Source organism: Mesoplodon mirus (assembly GCF_964341445.2).
Source record: "Mesoplodon mirus genome assembly, chromosome: 8".
Classification (NCBI taxonomy): Eukaryota; Metazoa; Chordata; class Mammalia; order Artiodactyla; family Ziphiidae; genus Mesoplodon; species Mesoplodon mirus.
The window spans coordinates 68,288,582-68,314,137 of NC_138984.1; the positions used below are offsets into that span (position 1 = coordinate 68,288,582).

The 25,556-nt window shown below is 37.9% G+C and overlaps 1 protein-coding gene across 1 annotated transcript in view; it reads right to left on the minus strand.

Moving 5' to 3' along the window:
* NEB (nebulin) overlaps nucleotides 1–25,556 on the minus strand; it is a 264,486-nt gene that overhangs the window by 89,075 nt on the left and 149,855 nt on the right. The window contains exons 69-85 of the mRNA XM_082630423.1: nucleotides 23,512–23,715; nucleotides 23,069–23,173; nucleotides 21,453–21,560; nucleotides 19,927–20,238; nucleotides 19,401–19,604; nucleotides 18,336–18,440; nucleotides 14,743–14,850; nucleotides 13,304–13,615; nucleotides 12,247–12,450; nucleotides 11,682–11,786; nucleotides 10,602–10,709; nucleotides 8,451–8,762; nucleotides 4,189–4,392; nucleotides 2,684–2,788; nucleotides 2,430–2,537; nucleotides 1,724–2,035; nucleotides 832–1,035 (exon numbers count right to left, since the gene is read on the minus strand). Coding sequence (XP_082486549.1) covers nucleotides 832–1,035; nucleotides 1,724–2,035; nucleotides 2,430–2,537; nucleotides 2,684–2,788; nucleotides 4,189–4,392; nucleotides 8,451–8,762; nucleotides 10,602–10,709; nucleotides 11,682–11,786; nucleotides 12,247–12,450; nucleotides 13,304–13,615; nucleotides 14,743–14,850; nucleotides 18,336–18,440; nucleotides 19,401–19,604; nucleotides 19,927–20,238; nucleotides 21,453–21,560; nucleotides 23,069–23,173; nucleotides 23,512–23,715 — 3,120 coding nt within the window. The remainder of the gene's footprint in view (nucleotides 1–831; nucleotides 1,036–1,723; nucleotides 2,036–2,429; nucleotides 2,538–2,683; nucleotides 2,789–4,188; nucleotides 4,393–8,450; nucleotides 8,763–10,601; nucleotides 10,710–11,681; nucleotides 11,787–12,246; nucleotides 12,451–13,303; nucleotides 13,616–14,742; nucleotides 14,851–18,335; nucleotides 18,441–19,400; nucleotides 19,605–19,926; nucleotides 20,239–21,452; nucleotides 21,561–23,068; nucleotides 23,174–23,511; nucleotides 23,716–25,556) is intronic.

The following is a 25,556-nucleotide window of genomic DNA, read 5'->3' on the forward strand; positions in this document are numbered from 1 at the left end:
GAAGGAAAATATTATTTTAATACAGCAATAGAGATGGATATCTGAACATTAAGCCTTAGCAACTATTTAACCTGGGAAAATGTTTTGTTATATGTTTGCAGTGGTTAGTTTTTTGTGTCAGCTTGGCTAGGCCAGCGTACCCAGGTATTTGGTCAAACATTATTCTACATGTTTCTGTGAAGGTATTTTTTAGATCAGATTAACATTTATACCAGTAGACTTTGGGTAAAGCAGATAACGCTCTGTGATGTGGGGGCTTGTTCAGTTAGATGAAGGCCTTAAGAGAAAAAAGACTGACCTCCCCTGAGCAAGAGTAATTCTGCCAGCAGACTACCTTGGGCTTGAACTGCAACTCCTGCCTGGGTCTTGAGGCTGCTGGCCTACCCTGCAAACTTTGGACTTGCCAGCCTCTACAATCATGTGAGTCAATTCCATGAAATAAATCTCTCTCTCATACCTCTTATTAGCTCTGTTTCTCTGGAGAACCCTGACTGATACAGTGTTCTACCATTTACCGTGTAGCATTATGCCACAGGTTTTGTAATAAGTATTTGCTTTCCTGAGTTGTAATGGAGTGACATTTTTCATTTTAGTGCTTCCAAGTCTGTGTGTGAGGTAGGGGAAAGGCGCGTTGGCATTTGTCAGAGTTCTACTTAGCATGTGCCTTCACTAAACTAAACTAAGAGATTCTTAGAGTTGCTCCAAGCACTTTAAGTCTTTGAAGAGAAACAATCTACTTTCTCTGTTTCATCCACAGATGCTCCGTTTGGGTGGCATCTTCTGAGAAGAGAGTCTTGCTAAAGGAGAGCCTGGCGGTAGGATGTTTCTTACCTCACTCATTTGCAGAGAATTGGCTTTTGCCATGACAACCTCTGGCGTGTCGACTATGGAAGTGAATTTCAAGGCTTCTGGGCGTGTCCTGTAGAGTCTTTCATTCAGCAAGTCTTGAGCACCCTTCACCCTGGTCATTTCTACTGAGCCTTCTGGCATCCAGCCAATGCCACGCAGCCACTCCAGGTCTGCTTTGTACACATTCTACAGAGACATTAGACAGAAATATTGTTCCAAGTGCTAGACATAGCATCCCTTAATTGGAAAGTAAGTTCACAGGGTTAAGGGGTTGATAAGCACAGGAGATGGTGGTTCCAAAAAAGTAGGACCTGAGATTTCACATGAATCAGGGGTTTCAAAATCCATGACAGAGTAATTTGTAAAAGCATAATTTTTTATGCTAGCCATGAATAAGGATAAAATGGTAATAATGCTAAATTTCATGGTAATTATTTGATATTTCAAAGAAATTATATAACTGAAAAACAATTTAAAGATATTTTGTCAAATCTCATTTCCTTTTCATCCTGTAATAGGATGAAACTCTGTTTAGTGTTTTGGATATAGTACAACTGTGGCAGTTATTTTTTAAATGTTCAGATAATTTATGTTTGTTTGAAATATATTTTCATTGCCAGACAGTACTAAGGACATGAAGAAAATAGTCTGGAATCTAGGCCAGGGAGGACATGACCTAAGTAGGGTTCTTCATCTATGTTCTTTGATTCCCATAACATAACTCCTAAATATGGGTTTTGTTTTAACAATGTGATTGGCTCCCCCTGAGGTTGTGCAGTGAGCAACCCATGGGTCTGTCCACAGAGGCACTGTCTGTACAATTAACAAATCTATGTCCTCCCATTCCTCTTTTCCCAAAGTTCATGTTACGTACATCACTCTGTAGTTCATAGGCCTTCCTTGCTTGGATAATGTCGTTTTGATCAGGTAAGCACGTCCAGTGACGCAGGTAATTTCGATAATCAATGTTACTGACCAGAATCTGACATTTCTTGGCCAGCAAGATGCCTAACATGTCCACTGGGCTACTGAACTTGGTCTTCCACTTCTGGAAATCCTTTTTATACTCTCTTTCACTTTGAATCTTCCCTGCATGTATGGCACACATAATCTTGGGGTCATCTTCAATGCTCCGGGCTCCAATGTGGTGGCCTTTCTGTTTCTCATATGCTTCTTTGTATTTGTACTAAAACATAAGAAATATATGTTTAAAAGCCCAGTTTTAAAACCATATGCGTGCTGACAATTAGACAACATGAAAACCCACAAGCAAATGGATAAGAATTTCATATTTTGAATATTCTGACATCTCTGAACAATTTTAAACTAATGTTTTATGCTGTCATAAATGTTAACAGTAGTGTAATCATATATCTTCACTGCTGAAAACTTTTCTGCAACAACTCTAACTACAATTTCAAAATGTGTTTTTCTTCTCTGAGACAACAAAGGGAAAGGTCTTGGAAGGTAAGAAGCATGACTGGAGGGGTAATGAGGAAGCAGTTACAAAGTGTGGACCACCAGCTGCACTGTGGTTGTTCAGCAAGGTGAGACCAAGGGGTTAGACAGAGAGCACTTACATCACTGGCAATGTCCCTCGAGGCCTTGGCACTCTTGATGGGAATAGCATCAGCTCTCAGATCATAGTCCTTCATCTTTGATTCATCCCATCCCTTGGTGTAAAGTTTCTAGGTGGAGGATAATACACAACAGAAAAAGAAAAGAGTTATAGAAAGTTAACAGGCCACTTCCAGTAAGGAAGGTGGTAAGATGGAAAAAGTATTTTAATTACTCCTAGACTAAAGGCTGACTTAACAATCAGGAAATCTCTTACTTGGCTGATATTGGCAGAATTGCTCTTGGCCAGCATGATTCCTGGGGTGTCCTGCGTCATGTGGATGGAGGTTTTGTCAGTATCCCAGGCTTCTGTATATAAATGCTATGGGGGAGGTGAGGTAAAACCCTTTGTTAAAGCCAATACATTGCAGTTATTATAAAATTTAACTCATTTAACTGTAAAATAGCTTTTGAAAACTTATGTGGAGGTGAGGGAAGCAAAAGGGTATGGGGAGAGTAAATCATGGCAATATTTAAACAGACATATGATCGTTTCATAGCCAATGTAAAGCAACATCATGATCTCAATTATTGATTCTTTTCATCCAGTGACTCTCAAGTTTATTCACAGAACCTTCAAGGATGGAGCTTGGCTATAGAACTATGATATAGTAGAAATCCCTAGACTTCAGAATCAATCCCAATGTCAAACCCAACTCCCCTATGTCCAAGCTGTGTGATCTTGAGAAAGGTACATAAATTTAGCCTCACATGCCTCGATTTTTGGAGGGGGATAATCATATCTTTCTCATTAAGTATTTTTTTAAACTTTATACTTACCTCTTTTTTTTTAAGTTGAGGTGAAATTGGTGTATTACTTTATTGAGTATTTTTTGGAGATTAGCTGTAACATATGTAAAGTGCTTGAGTCATAGTAGGCACTCAACAAATTTTATGTTTCCTATTGTTATGATCACTGTGACTGCTGTTGATGAGTGTGGTATAGAATAGAGTTTCTGGAGTTTTAATACCCCAAATGTTGGAGTTTGCTATCTGAGAGCCAATTTCATATTCTGCACTGAGCCCTCATTCTCACTACCCAGATATTTGGAAGACATTCAGGCAGGTGTGGGAGAATTCAGAAAAGTTCAATTCAATCTCAGACATGCATATTAAGGGCCTACCTGTTGGATAAAGAAATTAGCTGAGTATCAATAAACAGATTGCCAGCACTCTGGAGGAAAAAATTGATCATCGATCTTGTACAATAAAAATGAAAGCAGCAATAATATCTCACTTTCCAAAGTGGGATTTCTACCACCTATGGTTTTGGAAGCAAGTAATTTGAGTTGTGCACTGGCACTGCTATGCACACTGTGTTTCCAACACTTCTGAACAAAATGCAAAATGACTGTATTTTTTTTTTACAGGATGGATAAAGAGATGTTGATGCCTTGAGTCTGCTCTGCCAAGCAGAATGTGCAGAGAAAAGTAGTGCATTTGTGGATGTCTCTGGGTCACTGCTCAGAAGAGTGTATGCCTTACTCCAGAGAAATTGTCCTAGGCTGTAGTTCCTCACCCACACAGAGAATGAGGGGACACAGGGTTGAGAGAAGCATGCAGGTCCAACTAGGATTCAAGCACATGCTCTGTTGAAGGCCTGCATGAGAATTAGGCCCATCACCTCTCCTTTCTCTGGAAATCCTCCAGGACATTTCTCACTTTATAAGCCCAGTCTGTGGAAGATATGACACAGGCAACTGGCAAAAGCTGGAGACTCACCTTGCTCATGGTCAGGGCATTATTCTTTGCCAGGACAATCTCTGGGGTGTCTGGAATGCATGTGAACTTGAGCTGGTCTGCGGGCTGGCGGTACTTCCTGTCACTCAGGATTTCTCCCGCTCTCTTCACATTCTCGACCTCCACAGAGCCAATGGGCACCCACCCAATGCCTCTCAGCCACTCAAGATCAGCCTTGTAAATAGCCTGAAAATGAAACAATGTCAAATATGTGTAGAAATTACCTCCACAGCCTGACGTCAAATCTTGATTTAGCATGGTGTATACAGATGGTGTATAATTCTGCATCTTGTGTAAATTTCGGGGAAGACACAGGACTGCCTTACTTTGGTGTAGAATGGCTAGTCCAGCACTTTGTCCCTGAAGGTAGTCAATGTTTGCTGTTTTAAAGACCTATGAAATCTCTAATAATATGTGATTTCATCAATGAAAAACCATTTTAAGGAAATTCCTGCCTGCCTCCTGATACAAAGTGTTTATTCTCTGATTTGATTACCTATACCTCTTTGTATGGGAATAATTCTCTGTTAGAGTATAGTTTGTTCCTATCTCATTGGGCAGGGGCCTTCACAGCCATTGCGCAACATACAGAAAGGATGAACACTTCCACATGCTGAATCCACGTGTTTTCTTGGGACAACAAAAAGGGATCTTTTTTCAGATGATTCTATACTCATGTTTCTAAGCCAAAAATATATATATTTTTACTCTTACTTATCTTATCCTCAGTCCCTCTTCTTGTGTTGTAGTTCAAGTAAAAAAAAAAAGATATTTTATCCTGCTTTCATGTTTCTTCTTTGAAATTAAAAAAATTGGCTGATAGAGAATTTTTCTCATAAGTAAGAGTAACAATTCTTTTTGTTTTTATGGCTTTTTGGGAAACTCTTTTTTACAATGCCACCACTTTTATCATTCTTCCAAAAGTGACTACTTGTCAGAGCCTGATCAAAAAAACAAGGAGCTACTATACCAGTAAGGTAGTATTTGAGTCCCAAGGACAATCTACTGGCTGACAACAAAAATACTTAACATATTTCTAGGGAGATAGTGTTTTCAGCTTCTTAGAAAAATTGTCTTGATATATATAACTCATTCTTATATTTCCTTCCACAAGCTATAATAGATATTTTCTATAAGTTAAGTAGTCAGAAAAATGATAATGCAATAAATTCATTTGGAAAATCAGGTTGCATTAAATCAGGATTTCTTAACCTGGCATCAGTGAACTTAGATAGAAAAAACATCTTTATTTTCATTAACCTCTAACTGAAACATAGCATTTCTTTTAGCTATAACTATAGGCAACAGATGATGGTAGTATTAACACTACATGGAATTTTATCAGCAATAGAAGTCATAAATATTTTCATATTCTATTACAGTTGTTGCAGACATCTTGCATATTTATGTTCATCACTTCTTTGAAATTAAGCTAGTTTTATACCCACTGCTAGATCTTTTTATTTAATGTGTCAATAAAAAGCATATATATTACTACACTGTTGGTGGGAATGTAAATTGGTGCAGACACTGTGGAAAACAGTATGAAGGTTTCTCAAAAAACTAAAAATATATTGGGTTTTTTTTTAATATTGAGCTGCATGAGCTGTTCATATATTTTGGAGATTAATCCTTTGTCCATTGATTCGTTTGCAAATATTTTCTCCCATTCTGAGGGTTGTCTTCTCGTCTTGTTTATGGTTTCCTTTGCTGTACAAAAGCTTTGAAGTTTCATTAGGTCCCATTTGTTTATTTTTGTTTTTATTTCCATTACTCTAGGAGGTGGATTGAAAAGGATCTTGCTGTGATTTATGTCAAAGAGTGTTCTTCCTATGTTTCCCACTAAGAGTTTTATAGTGTCCAGTCTTACATTTAGGTCTCTAATCCATTTTAAGTTTATTTTGGTGTATGGTGTTAGGGCGTGTTCTAATTTCATTGTTTTACATGTAGCTGTCCAGTTTTCCCAGCACCACTTATTGAAGAGACTGTCTTTTTCTCCATTGTACATCCTTGCCTCCTTTGTCATGGATTAGTTGACCATCGGTGCGTGGGTTTATCTCTAGGCTTTCTATCTTGTTCCATTGATCTATGGTTCTGTTTTTGTGCCAGTACCATATTGTCTTTATTACTGTAGCTTTGTAGTATAGTCTGAAGTCAGGGAGTCTGATTCCTCCAGCTCCATTTTTTTCCCGGACGACTGCTTTGGTTATTCGGGGTCTTTTGTGTCTCCATACAAAAATGGGCAGACCTAAATAGACATTTCTCCAAAGAAGACATACAGATGGCCAAGAAGCGCATGAAAAGCTGCTCAACGTCACTAATTATTAGAGAAATGCAACTCAAAACTACAATGAGGTACCACCTCACACCAGTTAGAATGGGCATCATCAGAAAATCTACAAACAACAAATGCTGGAGAGGGTGTGGAGAAAAGGGAACCCTCTTGCACTGTTGGTGAGAATGTAAATTGATATAGCCACTATGGAGAACGGTATAGAGGTTCCTTAAAAAACTAAAAATAGAACTACCATATGACCCAGGAATCCCACTACTGGGCATATACCCAGAGAAAACCATAATTCAAAAAACACGTGTACCCCAATGTTCATTGCAGCACTATTTACAATAGCCAGGTCATGGAAGCAACCTAAATGCCCATCAACAAACGAATGGATAAAGAAGATGTGGTACATATATACAATGGAATATTACTCAGCCATAAAAAGTAACAAAACTGGGTCATTTGTTGAGATGTGGATGGATCTAGAGACTGTCATACAGAGTGAAGTAAGTCAGAAAGAGAAAAACAAATATCATATATTAACACTTATATGTGGAACCTAGAAAAATGGTACAGATGAACTGGTTTGCAGGGCAGAAATTGAGACACAGATGTAGAGAACAAACGTATGGACAGCAATGGGGGAATGTGGCGGGGGGTGGTGGTGGTGGTGTGATGAATTGGGCGATTGGGATTGACATGTACACACTGATGTATATAAAATGGATGACTAATAAGAACCTGTTGTATAAAAAAATAAAATTAAATTAAAGAAACAAACAAAAAAATTAAAAATAGGACTACCATATGACTCAGTAATTCCACTTCTCGGTATACATCCAAAAAAAAAAAAAACACAAATTCGAAAAGATACATGTACCCCAATGTTCATAGCAGTATTATTATAATTGCCAAGATATATAGAAGCAACCTAAGTGTCCATCAAGAGATGAATGGATAAAGAAGACGTTTATATATATACATAACAGAATACTACTCAGCCATAAAAAAAGAATGAAATTTTGCCATTTGCAACAATGTGGATGGACTTGGAGGTATTATGCTAACTGAAATAAGACAGACAGGGAAAGACAAATACTCTATGATATTACTTACATGTGGAACCTAAAAAAACAATAAACTAGTGAATATAACAAAAAAAGAAGCAGACTCCCAGATATAGAGAACAAACTAGCGGTTACCAGTGGGGAGAGAAAAGGGGGGAGGAGAAAGATAGGGGGAGGGGATTAAGAGGTACAAACGATTATGTAGAAAATTAGCTACAAGGATATATTGTACAATGCAGGGAATAAAGCCAATATTTTATAATAACTATAAGTGGAGTATAACCTTTAAAAATTGTGAATCACTATATTGTGCACCTGTGACATAATATTGTACATCAACTACACTTCAATAAAAAAGCATCTATATTACTACATCACGTATTTAGTTTAATTTTTTCTCCTGATAATCTAATTTTATTTATTTTTAATTTTTTATTATTTTTTATTGAAGTATAGTTGATTTACAATATTGTGTTAGTTTCAGGTATACAGCAGTGATTCAGTTATATATAATTCAGTTATATATATATATATATATATTCTTTTTCAGATTCTTTTCCATTATAGGTTATTACAAGATATGAATATAGTTCCCTGTGCTATACAGTAGGTCCTTGCTCTTTATCTATTTTATATATAGTAGTATGTATCTGCTAGTTCCAAACTCCTAATTTATCCCTCCCCTTGCTTTGTATAATATTTTGATAACCATATTTCGATGTAATCGGTTTCTTTTGAAACCAGTGTGTGTGTGTGTGTGTGTGTGTGTGTTATGCATCTCATGACACTGTCCTGAGAAGTTGTCCATAGGTTTCACCAGACTGGCAAAAGATTCCACAGCACAAAAGTTAGAATCCCTTCTTAAAACCTTGCTAAAGAATATTAAACCCACTTACATCACTCTGAAGGTCATAGGCCTTCCGAGCCTGAATGATGTCATTCTGATCAGGCAGACAGGTCCATTCATGAAGGGGTTTCTTGTAGTCTATGTCGCTTACAAGGATCTGGCACTTCTTGGCCTGCACCACCCCCAGCATGTCCACTGGGCTACTGAACTTGGTCTTCCACTTCTCAAAGTCCTTCTTGTACTGCCGGTCACTCTGGATCTTGGCCGCATGCATGGACCACATCATCTTGGGGTCATCTTTGATGTCCCGGGCTCCAATGTGGTGGCCAAGCTGTTTGCGGTAGCCTTCCTTGTACTTGTACTGAAAAAAGAATAGAGATATAAGTCTAATGATATGGACATCTTATTTATATCACATTTCATAGTTTCATAGACACATTATTTCTTTTGATTTTTCCCACCACTAGTGTGAGGGAGAAAGTTTAATATTATCAACTCCATTTTATAAAATAGAAACCTGAAGCCTCCAGGAGTTAAGTGATTTGTTCAAGGTCACATCATAAGCAGGTAGCAGGGCTGAGACCAGAATGGAGAGCTTCTGGTGCCTAATATTTTCCCCTTCCACTAAACTATACTGCCTAGTTTACATTTGCTTAACAAGTAAAGATAAAACATTGTGTACAATTTAAAAGAGCATCTACTTAATTTAAAGATGTGACTTTTTTCTAAAAATGTTTCGATATGATGAATATTTTAGAATATTTCCCTTGTAATCAGAATTTATAGTGAATTCCGTGGTCAAGGATACAGACTACATTTAGAAAGTTTCACCAGGAAATACCTCCCTTATTTGCCTGTCAATGTCATTGAACTTTCAACCATGAGAGAGTAATAACTTAGGTTAACACTCTATCTACTTTTAAAATTCAAGAATAATACTTTATGGTCCATTTTACCATGAGATGGTCATAGTGTGGGCTTCTCCAGGTTAACAGCCAGAAAAAGTTTTTATAATGGAAAGAATGAAGCATATGTCTAAGGTCTGGGACACTTCCAGAAGAAGGAAAGTCTGGATTTGGGTCTTAAGGAGCCCTGGTACAGAATGAGGGTACTGGACACCCTCAGGAGATGTTTCTCATGACACAGGAAGGACTAGAGAGGAGAGGAAAGTGGGTGCTGAGTAAAAGCTTTGCTTACTTCTCAACTTGTTCTTGTGTCCAGTTATGGGCATCTTGGTAGGAGAACTTCACTAAAGGTCAACAAAGGATTAAACAAAACTCTAAAATGTATGCATAATTAACATCTTCCCTTAATGCCAGAGTAAACGGATAGAAGTAGTAGGAAAGAGTTCACATTTATGTTGGCTGATTTACATGTGCTACCAATGTCTTTAACAACAACATTTTTTACAAACGTCTGGGTCATCAGCTGCTCAACTTCTGAGGCTCAAAAATATGAGCCCAGGGCTTCCCTGGTGGCACAGTGGTTCAGAGTCCGCCTGCCGATGCAGGGGACATGGGTTCGTGCTCCGGTCCGGGAAGATCCCACATGCCACAGAGCGGCTGGGCCCGTGAGCCATGGCCGCTGAGCCTGCGCGTCCGGAGCCTGTTCTCCGCAATGGGAGAGGCCACAGCAGTGAGAGGCCCGTGTACCGCAAAAAAAAAAAAAAAAAAAAAAAAAAAAAAAATATATATATATATATATATATATATGGGCTCATTTTTAGTGTTCATAAAATACTTATTTTTAAAGAACATAACTCCATCTTTGACAGATTAGCAGGTATACTGGATATAGTAGCTTTTGTTTTCTTTGTTTTCATTTGCCACTTTGTACATGGGGGGGGTCGTTAAAGGAAATTGAGACTTGCAGGCTAAATTTCTGGCAAGAAAAGCTGTAAAAGCTGCCATTTGTTAACATCTTTGAGTAAGAAATGCCTCTTCCAGGGGCTTCTCTGGTGGCGCAGTGGTTGAGAGTCCGCCTGCTGATGCAGGGGACAAGGGCTCGTGCCCCGGTCCGGGAGGATCCCACATACCGCAGAGCGGCTGGGCCCGTGAGCCATGGCCGCTGAGCCTGCGCGTCCGGAGCCTGTGCTCCACAACGGGAGAGGCCACAAAAGTGAGAGGCCCACGTACCGCAAAAAAAAAAAAGAAAAAAAAAAAAAAAAAAAGAAATGCCTCTTCCAGAAACATCAACTTACATCACTAGCAATATTTCTTGATGCCTTGGCTGCTCGGATTGGAATGGCATCCACACGCAAGTCATAGCCTTCCTTCTTTGACTCCTCCAAAGCAAGTTTATAAAGTTTCTGCAGAAAAAAGAATTGATCAATCGTTACTCCTTTCATAAAAAATGAAACTATTTATTACTAAGCTTTCTCTGTCCTCATTTAAACTACACAAAATTAAGTATTAGTGTGAGTTTGTAGAAAACTTTCATAGGTGCTCAAGGATTTTAAGGCACATGGTTTAAACTTTGATGTTTTATTGATTAGTAAATCTCAAAAGTTTTTTGGGGAAATCAGCATCAGGTTGCTAAAATTTTGTTTTGCCAAGCAAGCAAAACTGTAAAAAAAAAAACCCAAAACCAAAACAAAAACCCAGCTATTTATTGTCATGATCTTAATATAAAAGGAAGGCCATTTTTATGCCAAAGAAGGAGAAGGAATAAATACAGTATTTTTAAATTGAATATATTTGGATTTGTGAACAACTCAATGCGTTGTCCTTATTTTCTCCCATTTTACCATGGATTATCATCACAGACCTTGATTGATCTGTGTAAACTAGGGTTTCAGAATCCTCACTCTGATGAAAATGTTGGTCCTGAAAGAGATGGCTAGGAAAATGCTTGCAAATAACATTAAATGGTAACCAGAACACAATGAAGCGGCAAAAGAATACACAGTACGGTAACTCACTGTGTTTTAACCAAGTGACTGCCTGCTAAATAGTTGTTGAATAAAATAATGACTTGATAAGCACACTGACCTGTAGGGGAAGGCTTTAAGAGTATATTCTCTATTGGGATACTTCTCCAAAAGCATTTCATTCTCTGGTGTCATCTTCATAAAAGGCTAGTCTACCTTGTGGACCTACCACATAGACCAAAATTGAATCAAGGGAAAACTATCTCTTGAATCAAGGGAGAACTGTCTCTTTTATTGACAGTGTTGTTCTGGAGAATGTACAATAAATTAGTCAAAAGGTTTCACTAAGGATATTATTACAATAGTTCATTTTTGCCTTTCTCTTCATGATATGATCAGTAGTTTACTCACATCACTGTAGTTTATTCGGTTGAGTTTGGCTAGCATGATTTCTGGTGTATCAGGCATGACATGGATTGTTTTCTTGTCATTGTCCCAGGCTTCAGTATATAAATGCTATGAAAAAAAATGAGAAAAATTATTTTGGAGTTCAGACAGTTTTTCTTCTGATTATGTGCCAGTCACCTCTCTTCTGTACAAAGTAGAAATAAAATTACTAAAGTTGCATAAATTCCTACCTTTCATGTAGATAAATTACTATTTTCAAGAGTATTTAGCTCACTATTTCATTGACTCAGAGTTTTTACTGTTTCTTATGAAAATATTTTAACAGTTCTGAAAAGTATAATTGGGTTGCAGAATATCTATAATTGTGAAATAATTAGAGCACATGGTATTTTTAACATCAGTTTACTATTCTGAAGTATTACTAAGTAACTATGGTGTTATAATGGGAAAATCATTTTAAAAGGTATTGTAAATCCTACTGGAATCTTTAAAATGTAGTAACATGTCAGAATTTTTACTTTATTCTATGGTAAATTCCTATACCCGATGGTGAGGAGTGAAGACTCACCTTACTCATGTTTATAGCATTGTTCTTGGCCAGCACCTGCTCCAGGGAGTCAGTTATGCTGGTAAATTTCAGTGTGTCTGGACGCTGGCGGTAGATGTTATCACTCAGTATCTCTCCGGCCCTCTTGGCTTTAACTACTTCCACGGAGCCAATTGGAACCCAGCCAATGCCTTTCATCCATTCAAGGTCTGACTTATACAAATTCTTCAAATCAACCAACAAGAAACACTTTTATTAATTAGTTGTTCAGATTCACAGTCACAAAATGGATCATACTAGAGAAACACAAAAGCACTGATGAACAGGTAAAGCTGACATCACAATCACTCATTCAAAAGCATTATTGAATCCTGAGTACATTTTTTTCCTAAGCATTTTTTGGCACAGAGGATTGTACTAGGAATGATGAAAGATCTTTTTTGAAAAGTAAAAGCACAGTCCTGCCCTTGAGGGTATTACAAGACTCTTTACACAAGAGCAGAGTTTCTTTAGCTTTGGAAAATGTGTTCTAATAGCTCCCCAAAAGACCGCATACTTAGACCAATGCTGTGTAAGTGTTGCAGTCACAAAAACTTTTGCCTTTTTTTTTTAAAGGGAAAAGAGGTGAAATTCAACTGTAGTTGTGAGTTTCAACACATAGTAATGTTAAGTTTTACAAATCACGCTCTTGATTTGCATTTTTAATTGAGATATAATTGACATATACTAGTTTCAGGTGTACAATATCATGATTCAGTATGTGTGTATATTGCAAAATGATCACCACAGTAAGTCTAGTTGAGATCTATCACCACACATACCTACACTTTTTTTTCTTATGATGGGAGATTTTTTTTAAACTCTTGCCTTTATTTTCATCTTCAAAATCACAAAATATAAAGTGTGTAATGCGGTGTCATAGAGATAATATATTAGATATATCCTAATTATTTACTTTATCTTACTCTCAATAGGGCATGCTAACTGTATTATTATTGTTGCACTAGTATTATTGTTGCTGTTGTTATTATTATTATTGTTAACACTAGTATGCAGAAGCAGCATTGGGGGTACTCACATCACTCTGGAGGTCATAAGCTTTCCGAGCATGGATGACATCATTCTGGTCGGGCAGGCAGGTCCACTCATGCAGAGGATGCTTATAGTCCACATCACTGACCAAGGTCTGACATTTCTTGGCCAAAACGATACCAAGCGTGTCCACTGGGCTGCTGAACCTGGTCTTATATTTCTCAAAATCTTTCTTGTACTCACGGTCACTCTGCATTTTGGCAATGTGGAGGGACCACATCATCTTGGGGTCATCATGTATCATCCGGGCACCAATATGGTGACCCAACTGCTTACGATAAGTTTCTTTGTATTTGTACTGAAAGAAAAGAACCCAGTAAATGAGGAGGAAGCGGCAAGGGCTGGTCCCAGTTGCTCTCTCTGTGGTGATGCTTTTCTATGAAATCCTCAAGACATCAGGGGAATTTCATCAAATATGCTGAGATGCTACACATGCTTTCACCCAAAAAAGAAGATATCCTCTATAGAGAATAACTCCACATTGATTCCTTTATATTATGCTAGAAAATTATGTGTTTTAATCACAAAAAAAGTGATTAAAAAGTGAACACTGAATGAGCTCAATTACAGTGACAAGCAGTTTCTCAGAAGTTGGTCATGTGAGTGGACCCAAGTGAGAACATATCGGAGGGATTTGTTTACATGGCTCATCAATTTTCTTTTTTTTAAGGTATTCTGAGAAATAATTTGTCCTCTGCACAAATAAACTGGAAGGAGTAGTTTTAAAATGGGTAATTTTTGTTGATAATGAGCATAGCGTTTCAGTTTTGCAAGATGAAAAAGTTCTGGATGTCTGTTGTACAATAGTGTAAATATACTTAATACTACTAGACTATATACTGAAAATGGTAAAGACAGTGAATTTTGTTATGTATTTTTATTATGATTTAAAAGAAAATGGACAATTTTGCTACTCTTAATATTTACTCTTAATATTTAAGTTGTCCAGGAACCTGATATATTAATTTTTAGGGTAAAGGAATGTTGACTTTTGTGGGTCCCATAGCAAAGAGACGTTTAACTTTTTTGCTATCCTATGTCCTTCCTCAAGTCATGGGGAACTCAGTTAAGCCTGCTTCTTTATTGGCATCTTTGCCTTGAGTGTAGCCTGAGGAGAGCTCATGAGGTTTCATGAGTAGCTCAACATATGTCCATTTAACTTTGACCAAGGCACTCAGTGTTACTAAGCAAAGACCAAAAGATGAGCAACAAAGGAACCATATCCCAGTGTGTCTCTACGAAACTTGTAATCTTGGGCAGGTTACCTACTGTCTCAAAGCCTCTATTTATCTGCCTGTGCAATTAAGATAGGCAGTTAAGATAGATGATGACTACAGAGGCTTCCAGCTGTGTCCCAAGAGTGTGATTCCCTATGCAGGTGGCTGGCCTGTTGGTAACAAACGTAAGGATGTGATCAACTCTTACATCACTGGCAATATCCCGGGAGGCCTTGGCAGCCACGATGGGAATGGCGTCACTTCTTAAGTCATAGCCTTCTTTCTTGGCTTCTTCCATGGCCTGGCGATAGAGGTTCTGAAGGAAGAAGTAGTAGCTTTTAGATACAGTGCTCACTTTCACCCTAAAAATGTATTTCTGTCAAAGGAAGACTACTTTTGGATGCAGAACAACACTAGTATGTTTAGCCTTAAATAAATTAAAAAAAAAGAGATCTCTTTCTTCCTTTTACTTCCTATGTATACAAGCTATTTATTTAACTTGAAATTTTACTTTCAGCAGGTCTAACACCTTTTCCTTGGATAAATCCTTCTAGATTTTACACATTAAGTCATTAACTCTGAAATGTGCTTGGATTACTCAGCACTTATTCTTTTCATGAAATAACCAAGAAATGACTATTTATTTAACTGCAAATTTGAATTAGGACCAATTTTACTAGCAGAGAATACGATTATATAACAACAACACTACCACCATGAGCATGTACCTGTATTCAAACAGTGCTAAACAGAGGATAATCCATTGTTTCTGAACATCTTTGTTAATATTGATTTGCTCTCTATTCATTTTGTCGATTGCCGGAAATTGCTAGCAGACAGAGGGATAGCAGGTACCAGATATTTATGAGACAAAAGGACAAAATTGATGAAATAATAATAATTTCTTTATGAATTGGGAAATACCCACTGTTCAGTTTCTGTGGCAGGACAGATGCACACAGAAGGTAGAACACAGGTATTCCACGGGAACACAGTTTGAGAACCACTGAATTAAACAAATCATCTATACCAGTAGTATTCAGTCTTTTTTGCTTGTGAACCATTACAAGAATTTAGTGCTTTGTTATTAATAATTTTAAAATGACTTTAGAGTCTAAGAAGGATGTCATTAAATGTTTTTTTTTTTTTTTTTCTTTTTGCGGTATGCGGGCCTCTCACTGTTGTGGCCTCTCCCGTTGCGGAGCACAGGCTCGCTCACGGGCCCAGCCGCTCCGCGGCATATGGGATCCTCCCAGACCGGGGCACGAACCCGCATCCCCTGCATCGGCAGGCGGACTCTCAACCACTGCGCCACCAGGGAGGCCCCATTAAATGTTTTTAATGTCGATTATTAATGTGTGACAATTCACATTTTTTTCATGTTGAGATTTTACAAGGCAAAGCTAAAGTAAATAAGAATAAATTTAATGTATTTGAGATAAAGTCCCAAGGGCATTTGTTCTTCTTAAAAATTTCTAGAGACTTCCCTGGTGGCTCAGTGGTTAAGAATCTGCCTGCCGATGCAGGGGACACGGGTTTGAGCCCTGGTCCAGGAAGATCCCACATGCCGCAGAGCAAATAAGCCCTGTGTGCCACAACTACTGAGCCTACGCTCTAGAGCCTGCGAGCCACAGCTCCTCAGTCCACGTGCCACAACTACTAGCCCTCATGCCTAGAGCCTGTGCTCCTCAACAAGAGAAGCCACTGCAATGAGAAGCCCTCACGCTGCAACAAAGAATAGCCCCTGCTCACCGCAACTAGAAAAAGCCTGTGTGCAGCAATGAAGACCCAATGCAGCCACAAATAAATAAATCAATTAATTAAAAAAAATTTCTAGAGATATTCATTTGTAACTAGAGTCAAATACTTTTTTTTTTTTTTTTTTTTTGCGGTACGCGGGCCTCTCACTGTTGTGGCCTCTCCCATTGCGGAGCACAGGCTCCAGACGCGCAGGCTCAGCAGCCATGGCTCACGGGCCCAGCCGCTCCGTGGCATGTGGGATCTTCCCAGACTGGGGCACGAACCCGTGTCCCCTGCATCGGCAGGCGGACTCTCAACCACTGTGCCACCAGGGAAGCCCGAGTCAAATACTTTTACACTTTATAATTTTCCTTTGAAGAATAAATTCTCAAGTTTATCCTTATGTATAAGTGGGAAAAAATGTGCTTGAATCATCTTGCAGCTTCAGGCCAAACAAATTTTTTTCATTCTTTCAACATTAGAAAAAGATGCAGGGCTTCAAAGAAAACACCTTTATTATCTTCAAGGCTACGTTTTAAAGAATGTTTGGTATATTATTTATCCAAGAGAACTAGAACAGGTAAATGAGAGTTTAAGAGAAAAAAAATAAGATATAGTTACTTTGTTTTGTTAAACTTTACTGAACGAAGATGGAATGAAGGTACCATTGGTAACGGGTTGAGAAGAAATTCAAGTGGGCCGTTTTGAAATCTAATCTTCAGGAGACAGTCTTTAGGGAATTAACATAATCATGCAATTTTAAAGAAATAAATCCAGATGAAAATTTTAGAAATTAAAAAAATAGCCCAATTTCCTGTCAGCAGTCTGAAAAAAAAATACTCTACCTCATCTGACCTAATTTTAACAAAAGGGAAAGTCTTAAAAGCATTATCCCTTTGGGATAGAAACTAACTTCATCTGCCTGGGGTGAGGCAGAATGTCTGGGAAAAGATAATCCAACAGAGAAGCCCTGTGGCCAAGAGAAAAGTTGTTCATTCAAAAATGACTGAAGCCAAGGTCAATCAATCCTTGTGATCAGGCTTGTCCTTGGGTCTGTTTTATAACGCTAGACAAAAGGAAACTCTCTCCTCTTCATTTCACTTGTCATGCCTCTTCTTTAGGGCTACATTATGATAGGCAAAAGTAATTAATGGGTAAAATAATAATATGGTCAAGTCTTGAAAATGAGTATTTAAAATTTCCAATGTTCTCAAACTAAAGGGAAGTCTGCCCTTTTTTTTTGTTTAATGAAGACACAAAACAACATGTAAGAAATCAATATTCATCTTGAATGAACTAGATAATTCTTGACTTTGGCAAGAACAATTGGGCAAGAAGCTTTTTCTGCGGCAGTATTTCTATTCTGCAAAGATTTGTGATGACAAGTTTAGTGGGGCTGGAGATAGTATGTAAAAAAAAATGTCTTTTTAATTGTCCTCAGGCAATTTTGAGACGGATGAATTTAAGAATTCTTATTTCAGCTCTGGTAAATAAACTGAAGTTATTTTGAGCATATTAAATAAATCTAATCTTCACAGTGACTTGAGTGTAAAGGGAAGAAATTAAAGTTTATTAAGCAGCTACTGTATGCCAGGCTCTACACTGGGCATATTATATATACTACCCCATTTAGCCATCACAAAAATTCTTCAATAGACATTTTTATCTCATTTTACAGATGAGGTAACTAAAGAAAAACTCATAGAACAAATTTTGAAGCAAGTAGTAATCTGATAAATAGCAATAATTATTTTTTAATTAAAATTACAATATGATTCTATCATTAATAGTTGACTTTGAGAGTTCCCCTTCCCTCCTGACATGGAGATATTTTTGTATTTATCCATTTCCCTATGTATTTTTTTAATTGAAGTATAGTTGATTTACAAGCTTGTGTTAATTTTTTCTGTAACTATTCTTGAATATAATGATACATATATTCAGGGTAGGTTATGGCAAAAATAAATAAATAATTGGTCAACATGAGAATTAAATCCATAATTCTGACCTTTCCACTACATCAGCAAAATCACGTGTTCAGGTCAAAGCAAATGGTCTTACCTCACTATAATTTATTTTATTTTGTCTCGCCAACATAATTTCAGGTGTATCAGGCATCACGTGGATTTGGGTCTTGTCTTTGTCCCAGGCTTCTGTGTATAAGCGCTGTGAAGGATAAAAAGGTTAATGAATTAGAACAACAATGTTTGTTGTAAACAGAGGTTTCCAACTTAGAGATCATGACAAAGTTGAAAGCCAGCCTTCTGACTATCTGGGCTGTCTGCTGTAATATCAACATTCTTCAATCTCTTTGATGTTACAAGATATTTATTGTCACTAAATATAAGTGTAGACTAAGATATGAAAAGAAAATGTGTGTGTGTTTCATTACAAGATCACCTCCACTCCAATTAAATTAAAAGCAAGTATTTTCCAAGCATGTATTCACGTCCATATGTACTGAGGCTGTATCAACAAATTCTTCCCATGATTTTGTCTGTTTGTCTGTTTATTAACTGCAAATGTACCTGGATATGCCATCTCTAGATTTCTTTTTTTTTTTTTTTTTTTTTTTTTGCTGTACATGGGCCTCTCACTGCTGTGGCCTCTCCCGTTGTGGAGCACAGGCTCCGGACGCACAGGCTCAGTGGCCATGGCTCACGGGCCCAGCCGCTCCGTGGCATGTGGGATCTTCCCGGACCGGGGCATGAACTCGTGTCCCCTGCATCGGCAGGCAGACTCCCAACCACCGCGCCACCAGGGAAGCCCCTAGATTTCTTTTTGATAAATGTTATGAAGATTTGCACCTGACTTGTTTGTTCTATACTTACTTAGATAAGTACCCAACGAGAAAGAAACCTTGATACCAAACATGTATAACTGTTATAGACTTAAAACAATTTAAACACCAAACAGCTGTCCTACTCCTAACTCTATTTCACAAGAGATGTCAAAGCAGAAATTCCCACATATACTTGGGGAATCCTAATAGAGAACTCAATCAAATCACCATACACAGGATGGCAACTAGATAAAACAAACAAACAAAAGGACTAACTTAATTAGTAACAGATATTCTCAAGGACATACAGCCCTGTTTTATTTTCTCCCACACTGGGGGCTCACCTTGTTCATAGTGATGGCGTTGTTCTTGGCCAGCACCTGTTCCAGGGAATCAGTCACACTGGTAAACTTCAACTTGTCTGGACACTGGCGGTAGATGTTGTCACTCAGTATCTCTGCAGCTCTCTTGCACTTGACTACCTCCACAGACCCAATGGGGACCCAGCCAATGCCTCTCAGCCACTGGAGATCTGATTTATATATGTTCTGGTGAGATCAAACACAAAAGCAAGGATTACTGAAGCTGTTAGGATTCTTGATTTCAAAAATGAATGAAAAGGACTGGAAAAAGTGGATAGCCAAACTTCATGTCTATGTCTTTTATAATATGAAGCCCAATTGGATATAGTTCATGGTATTATGTTCTCTCTAAAAGAAAATTAAGGCACAGTAAATTAAGGGTGGGGAGGAAAAAAACATTATTTTTTTTCTGAGGGCTTTACCTAATCCTAGCCATTATCTGCATATTACTATGTATTATCATCATAAGCATGGTCAACAGTGGTGTTTAATGGGTCTCAGTACTCACATCGCTCTGGAGGTCATAGGCCTGCCGAGCGTGCATGATGTCATTCTGGTCAGGCAGGCAGGTCCACTGGTGCAAGTAGTTCTTGTAATCCACGTCACTGACCAAGGTCTGGCACTTCTTGGCCTGCACCATCCCCAGCATGTCCACTGGGCTGCTGAACTTGGTCTTCCACTTCTCAAAGTCCTTCTTGTACTCCCGGTCACTCTGGATCTTGGCCACATGCATGGACCACATCATCTTAGGGTCATCCTTCACATCCCGGGCTCCAACGTGATGGCCAAGCTGCTTGCGGTAACCATCTTTGTATTTATACTGAAATAACAGTAGTCATTTTGAAAATAAAAATGAATGAAAAGGGCTAAAAATCTTATTAATATAAAACTTTATTATTTTAAAATTGGTTAGTTCTTGCAGAGAAATAAATCATCTGAATATCAACTTATCTCCTCATCCTAAACTCTGATGAGACTTCACAGCAATACTCTAATGGCGAGCAGGCCAAACTTCATAGTTCTATGGTTTGCAGACACTAAGTCTCTGGAAATAAAGGCAGCAGCACTTTTCAGAAAATCAGTTGGAGTGTAAACTGTCGTTTTTTTAATCTTTTTTGGGCCAGTGAAATCATTAACCCAGAAGTTTTACACATGATTTTGAGAACAACTCCTGAGTTCAGAGGAAACTTTTCACTCCCCTGCCCACCCCGACTCTCCCAAATCTGGCTCTGCTAACTTTCACAGGACTCCTGAAATAGACTGGCTTGTGTTTCCATCCTGTATACCGGCTCTACTGGACACCAAATTTGGGTGAGGTTTGTTGGGATTCCTTGAGGAGAAAAAGCGGATTATATAACTACAAGAAAGTGTTTTGTTGGTGGCGATGGTAAGAGCTGACTCTGGATTAGCTTCTCTCCACTTCAGGCAACAAAATTACACAAATCCTAGCATATATTTACTGAAGTCTGAATTCTCTACCAAAGGAACTTCTTTTGGAGACAGCAGAAAGGGAAATCAGGCTGTTTTGTTGGTTTTGGTTGTTATAAAACTTTTTTTTTTTTTCATTTAAAAAGAACCCAAAGGAAGCACTTAAGGCAATTTTTCAAAGAAAGGGTTGGCAAGAATCCAGACCAGATTTGGGGAAGGGTGAATTTTCCTGAACCTGGCTGAAACAGATCTTTTTCTTATGCTGAACCAATACACGTACCCAAGCTTTTTCCCCAACTCTTCTGTCATTTTCTTATTTCTGTGTGCTCAAAATATGCAGATGAATGCCTTATAATTACAGATATAAACAAATATAGATTCAAATTCCATTTTTTAATGAAGTTTAGGATACTTCCTCTGCATATAGGAACTGAATATTAAAATCTTTTGGAGTTAAATTATTAAAGCTCTTTTCAAATGAAAAACATTTCATTTAAAGCACAGTAAATGTGCTTTAACTGGCACCAGGATGTATCTTGCTGTTGTAATACTGATTCTGCCCCACCCCCAACCAGCCATGTACATATGTGGAGTGTTGGTACTCACATCACTGACAATGTCCCTGGAGGCCTTGGCTGCCACTATTGGGATGGCATCGCTTCGCAAGTCATAGCCTTTCTTCTTTGCTTCTTCATTGGCGAGTTTATACAGAGTCTATAGAAGGAAAGTCAGAGCTAAAGCAAAGTTTTGATAGCAACAATTTGGAGTCTAACAGGTGACATATCACAAAATTTAAAAAAGGATAGGCTCCAGAAACAATCTATCTTTCTAGCAATATTGGAAAGTAAATAAATTATATTTTACCAAAAAAAACTATGTAGCATTAGAAACAAAAGAAATATATCAATGAGCATTAACATAGATTGATAATCTATTATTTATATCATATAGATTAATATATATATATATAATATATAGATTATATGATACATTATGCATATCAACATAATATAATGTTAATGTTAATATAATCTAGTAATATAGATTGATAGGCAAAGCATCAATCTATACATATTTCTAAATGAAAAAATTGCAGAACAATGTGTTTAATATTATTCATTTGTATATAAAATATATATTTATATACTTTTACCTAGTTCTTTATTACTTAAACATTTTCAAAAATCATGTAATATCTTATGATGTTTAAAAAAACAAATGAGAAAAAAATTAAAGTACAATTTAAAACATAGTTAACTTGACTATAATCACAACTTTATGATTCTAATTTTTGGCTGGATCATATTAGTAAAACATTCACCTATAAAACTGCATTTTACTTTAAAAAAGTAGTAATCAGTATTGTTAATGGAGAACACTTTTTCCCCGTGCCTGAGGTTCTCTTTCTATAAAAGGAGCTCGATTATTTCATCTCTGCCCCTTTACTCTCTTTACCCTGGAGAGGTGCAGTGATTTCCTGATGTATCTAATTGGTAGGGATGGGATGGCAGGGCATGCCCAGCTCAGCTCTGACCTCCTCCCTCTAGGAACATGCCCAGTGCCCTCCTCTGCTTCTCTGTGCGAAGCAGGACTCACCCCTGAGGGAGGCAGAGCTGACTGTCCTGCTCCAGTGTGGCCTGTGCCTGGATGGGGAACCTAATTCTGGGGTTCACTTAGCAGGTTTGTTTGGCTCTCATACAAATGTGTCCTTGAACCTAACTTTAGTAGTAAGAGATGTGAGATTTTGACTTCTAGTTCCACTCCTTTGTTTTACTTCTCAATTTTATTCAGGATCCAGGCGGGAAAGAGGTGCATATTATTAGAGGTCCCCTTGGTAGGGTTGCCAGATTTAGCAAATAAAAAGATAGCATGCCCAGCTGAACTTGAATTTCAGATAAATAACAAATAATGTTTTCATATAAATAATGAGCTAGTATTATATCTGGTTATCCTACGCCTTGGAAATGCCAAAAATACTCCTCAGTTCCACCTGACCCACACTGGTAAAGACCATAAATGGAAAAGATAATGTGACTTCAGTTTGCCCCTGGAATCCTATAGCGTATGATATTCGACCCACAGATGGGCTGAGTGTTCATATCACAGAGCTGCATGTACCATGATAGCTGAGGTCCGAGAATATCCACAAAAGTGTAGAAAACAAACAACAACAACAACAATAACAACAAAACAAGCGTGGTCCCCCAGGATTTGGCCCCTACCTCACTGTAGTTGAGCTGGTTCTTCCTCGCCAACATGATCTCCGGGGTATCAGGCATTATATGAATTTGAGTCTTGTCTTTGTCCCAGGCCTCTGTGTATAAGTGCTATCAAAGAATATGTTGATAGAAAACCATTTGAAAAAAAAAAGGAAACCATTTGAAATAGGAATTACAAAAAGCCAATTAAAGCAGGAATGTTACTGATCTAATTAGGAAAATAAACCACACTAGGATATAAGGTGTTCAGCTGGAGGTTTAAGTCTTAATGATAGTTATCAGGGTTACAACTGGGGATAACAGAAAGTACTTAGAGGATTTCAAGTACGTCATTTAGGAGGTAAACGTGACCCCACACCTGCATGGATAATTTTAACTCCACTAGTCATTAAGGTCTAAAAACCTCTTTTGGCATCTTGGAGAAGCTTGAGGCAGCTGGGGCTCACCTTGTTCATGTTGATGGCATTGTTCTTGGCCAGCACCTGTTCCAGAGAATCAGCCACACTGGTAAACTTCAGCTTATCTGGATGCTGGCGGTAGATGTTGTCACTCAGTATCTCTGCAGCTCTCTTGCATTTGACCACATCCACAGACCCAATTGGGACCCAGCCAATGCCCCTCAGCCACTGGAGATCAGACTTGTAAAGATTCTGTGAGGAGGAAAAAGGCAGGAACTCTTCAGTAAGACTGAAAGATTTAGGGTCAAGGTGCAAATAGAATTGGTAGTAAAGTACAATTCTGGTTGTTGCTCTTGTTGGTTTCATAGAAAACTGGCTCACTGTATTAGGCAGACTAACAGAGGAAGTATGTTCAAAAACGACCCAAAAATGTAACAAAAAATGATAGAATATTTTAGGTTGTTAGGACAGGAGGAATCCAAATGAATATCTTCTGTCAGCCAGTTCAGTGGATGTTCACCGTTCGTGTGCACAGGAAAAGAATGCCAACCCAAAGTGAGAGAAACCACACATATGTCGACCTACAGGCTGTCAGTAAATAAATATTAGGTCCAGTCAAATGAAACACTCTGCAGCCATTAAAAGCCACATTTTAAAGAATATCAATGATTGGTAGAAATGTCATTAATGTAACAATAACGAAAAAATAGCACATAAAACTATCTGTATATAAATTACATGAGCAAGAGTGGGCTTTTTCAGTGGTTGGATTATGTTGGATTCTTATTGCTTTCTGTGTATTTTTTCTTATATTTCAAAATATCTTTAAAGCTCTTGGTTTAACAACAAAAAAGAGAAGTTAAAATATAATAATGACATAGAACCTCTGAAGCCCTGAGGCAGACCTTTGACTACTTCAACACTGTCCAAGATTCAGGGCAATAAATGACCGTCTTATTGGTCCAGAACCCGTCTCTTCCCCACCAAATTCTCAGGCTGGGAAGCACAGACTCTTTTCCAGAATTGTCTTTCCATATCTTTATTTAACACTTTAAGTCATTTTTTCTGCTAAAGACTTTTGTGTACTTATTAGGCATTCATAACTACTTCACAACGGTGGAATTGGACCTTTGCCCAGATCATTTGAAGGATTTTACCTGTAACGGCAATTAAGTAGAGCATACAGACAGCGATTTTACTGCCTAGACTAAAAGCCTATTGGAATTGCCTTATGCTGACTAGTTATTGCCCCTTAAATAACAACAGCAACAATGAAAACAATAACATTTTACACCTCTGGAGTGCTTCTTAACTTTCGAATGCTTCCCACATTATTAAGACTGTGTCACCGTGAGGAGGTGATCTCAAAAAGGCACTTGAAAAATAGACAGAGGCAAGCAGTCTGTCAATGCTGTCACTCTATGGTGACATTAACCGTTTTTAACTATCTTTCATATGCAGGCAAAGCCTTTCTTTGCAAAACACAGGGTTCTGCATGTTGTGGAAAGCTACAGAACAGATGTGGGAGTTTCCACAGGTAGGCTGTACAATTTCTAGGAACAGCCATTTAATGTATAATTATGGTTAATTCATGTTATTCTCCAAAGTCCTCTAATGCTTAATAATTCCTCTAAACGTCTATAAAATATATGCTGCAGGAAATGTGCCTGTCACATCCAGATTTGAGATGCTGCCTCTGTTTCTAATAGGTACCGGTTCTGTCATTACCACATGACCTCTCCACAAAGAGACCTGTGCTGAGAGGACAAAGTGTCAATGAAATGACCCAACAGCTTCCAGACACAGTGACTTCTTTTATTTCATAAGAGTAACGATTAGTGTTGTAGCAGTATTCTGCTAATGATAACCTCATTTGTTTTGCAAGGAAGCTAAAAACAAATTTCTGAGTAATTTTTAAAAATAAAAATGCGTTATTTCCTTCCCCCTTAAAAGAATAAAACAAACCATCTTCCTGGGTTGGACCCTGAATTCTAACGCTGCTTAATTCCAGTCTTATTTTTATAAGACCAAGTCCAGTTGGTAAACTTCACTTCCTTATAAAGCCTAGAAATGTATCCACAATAAAGCAATAA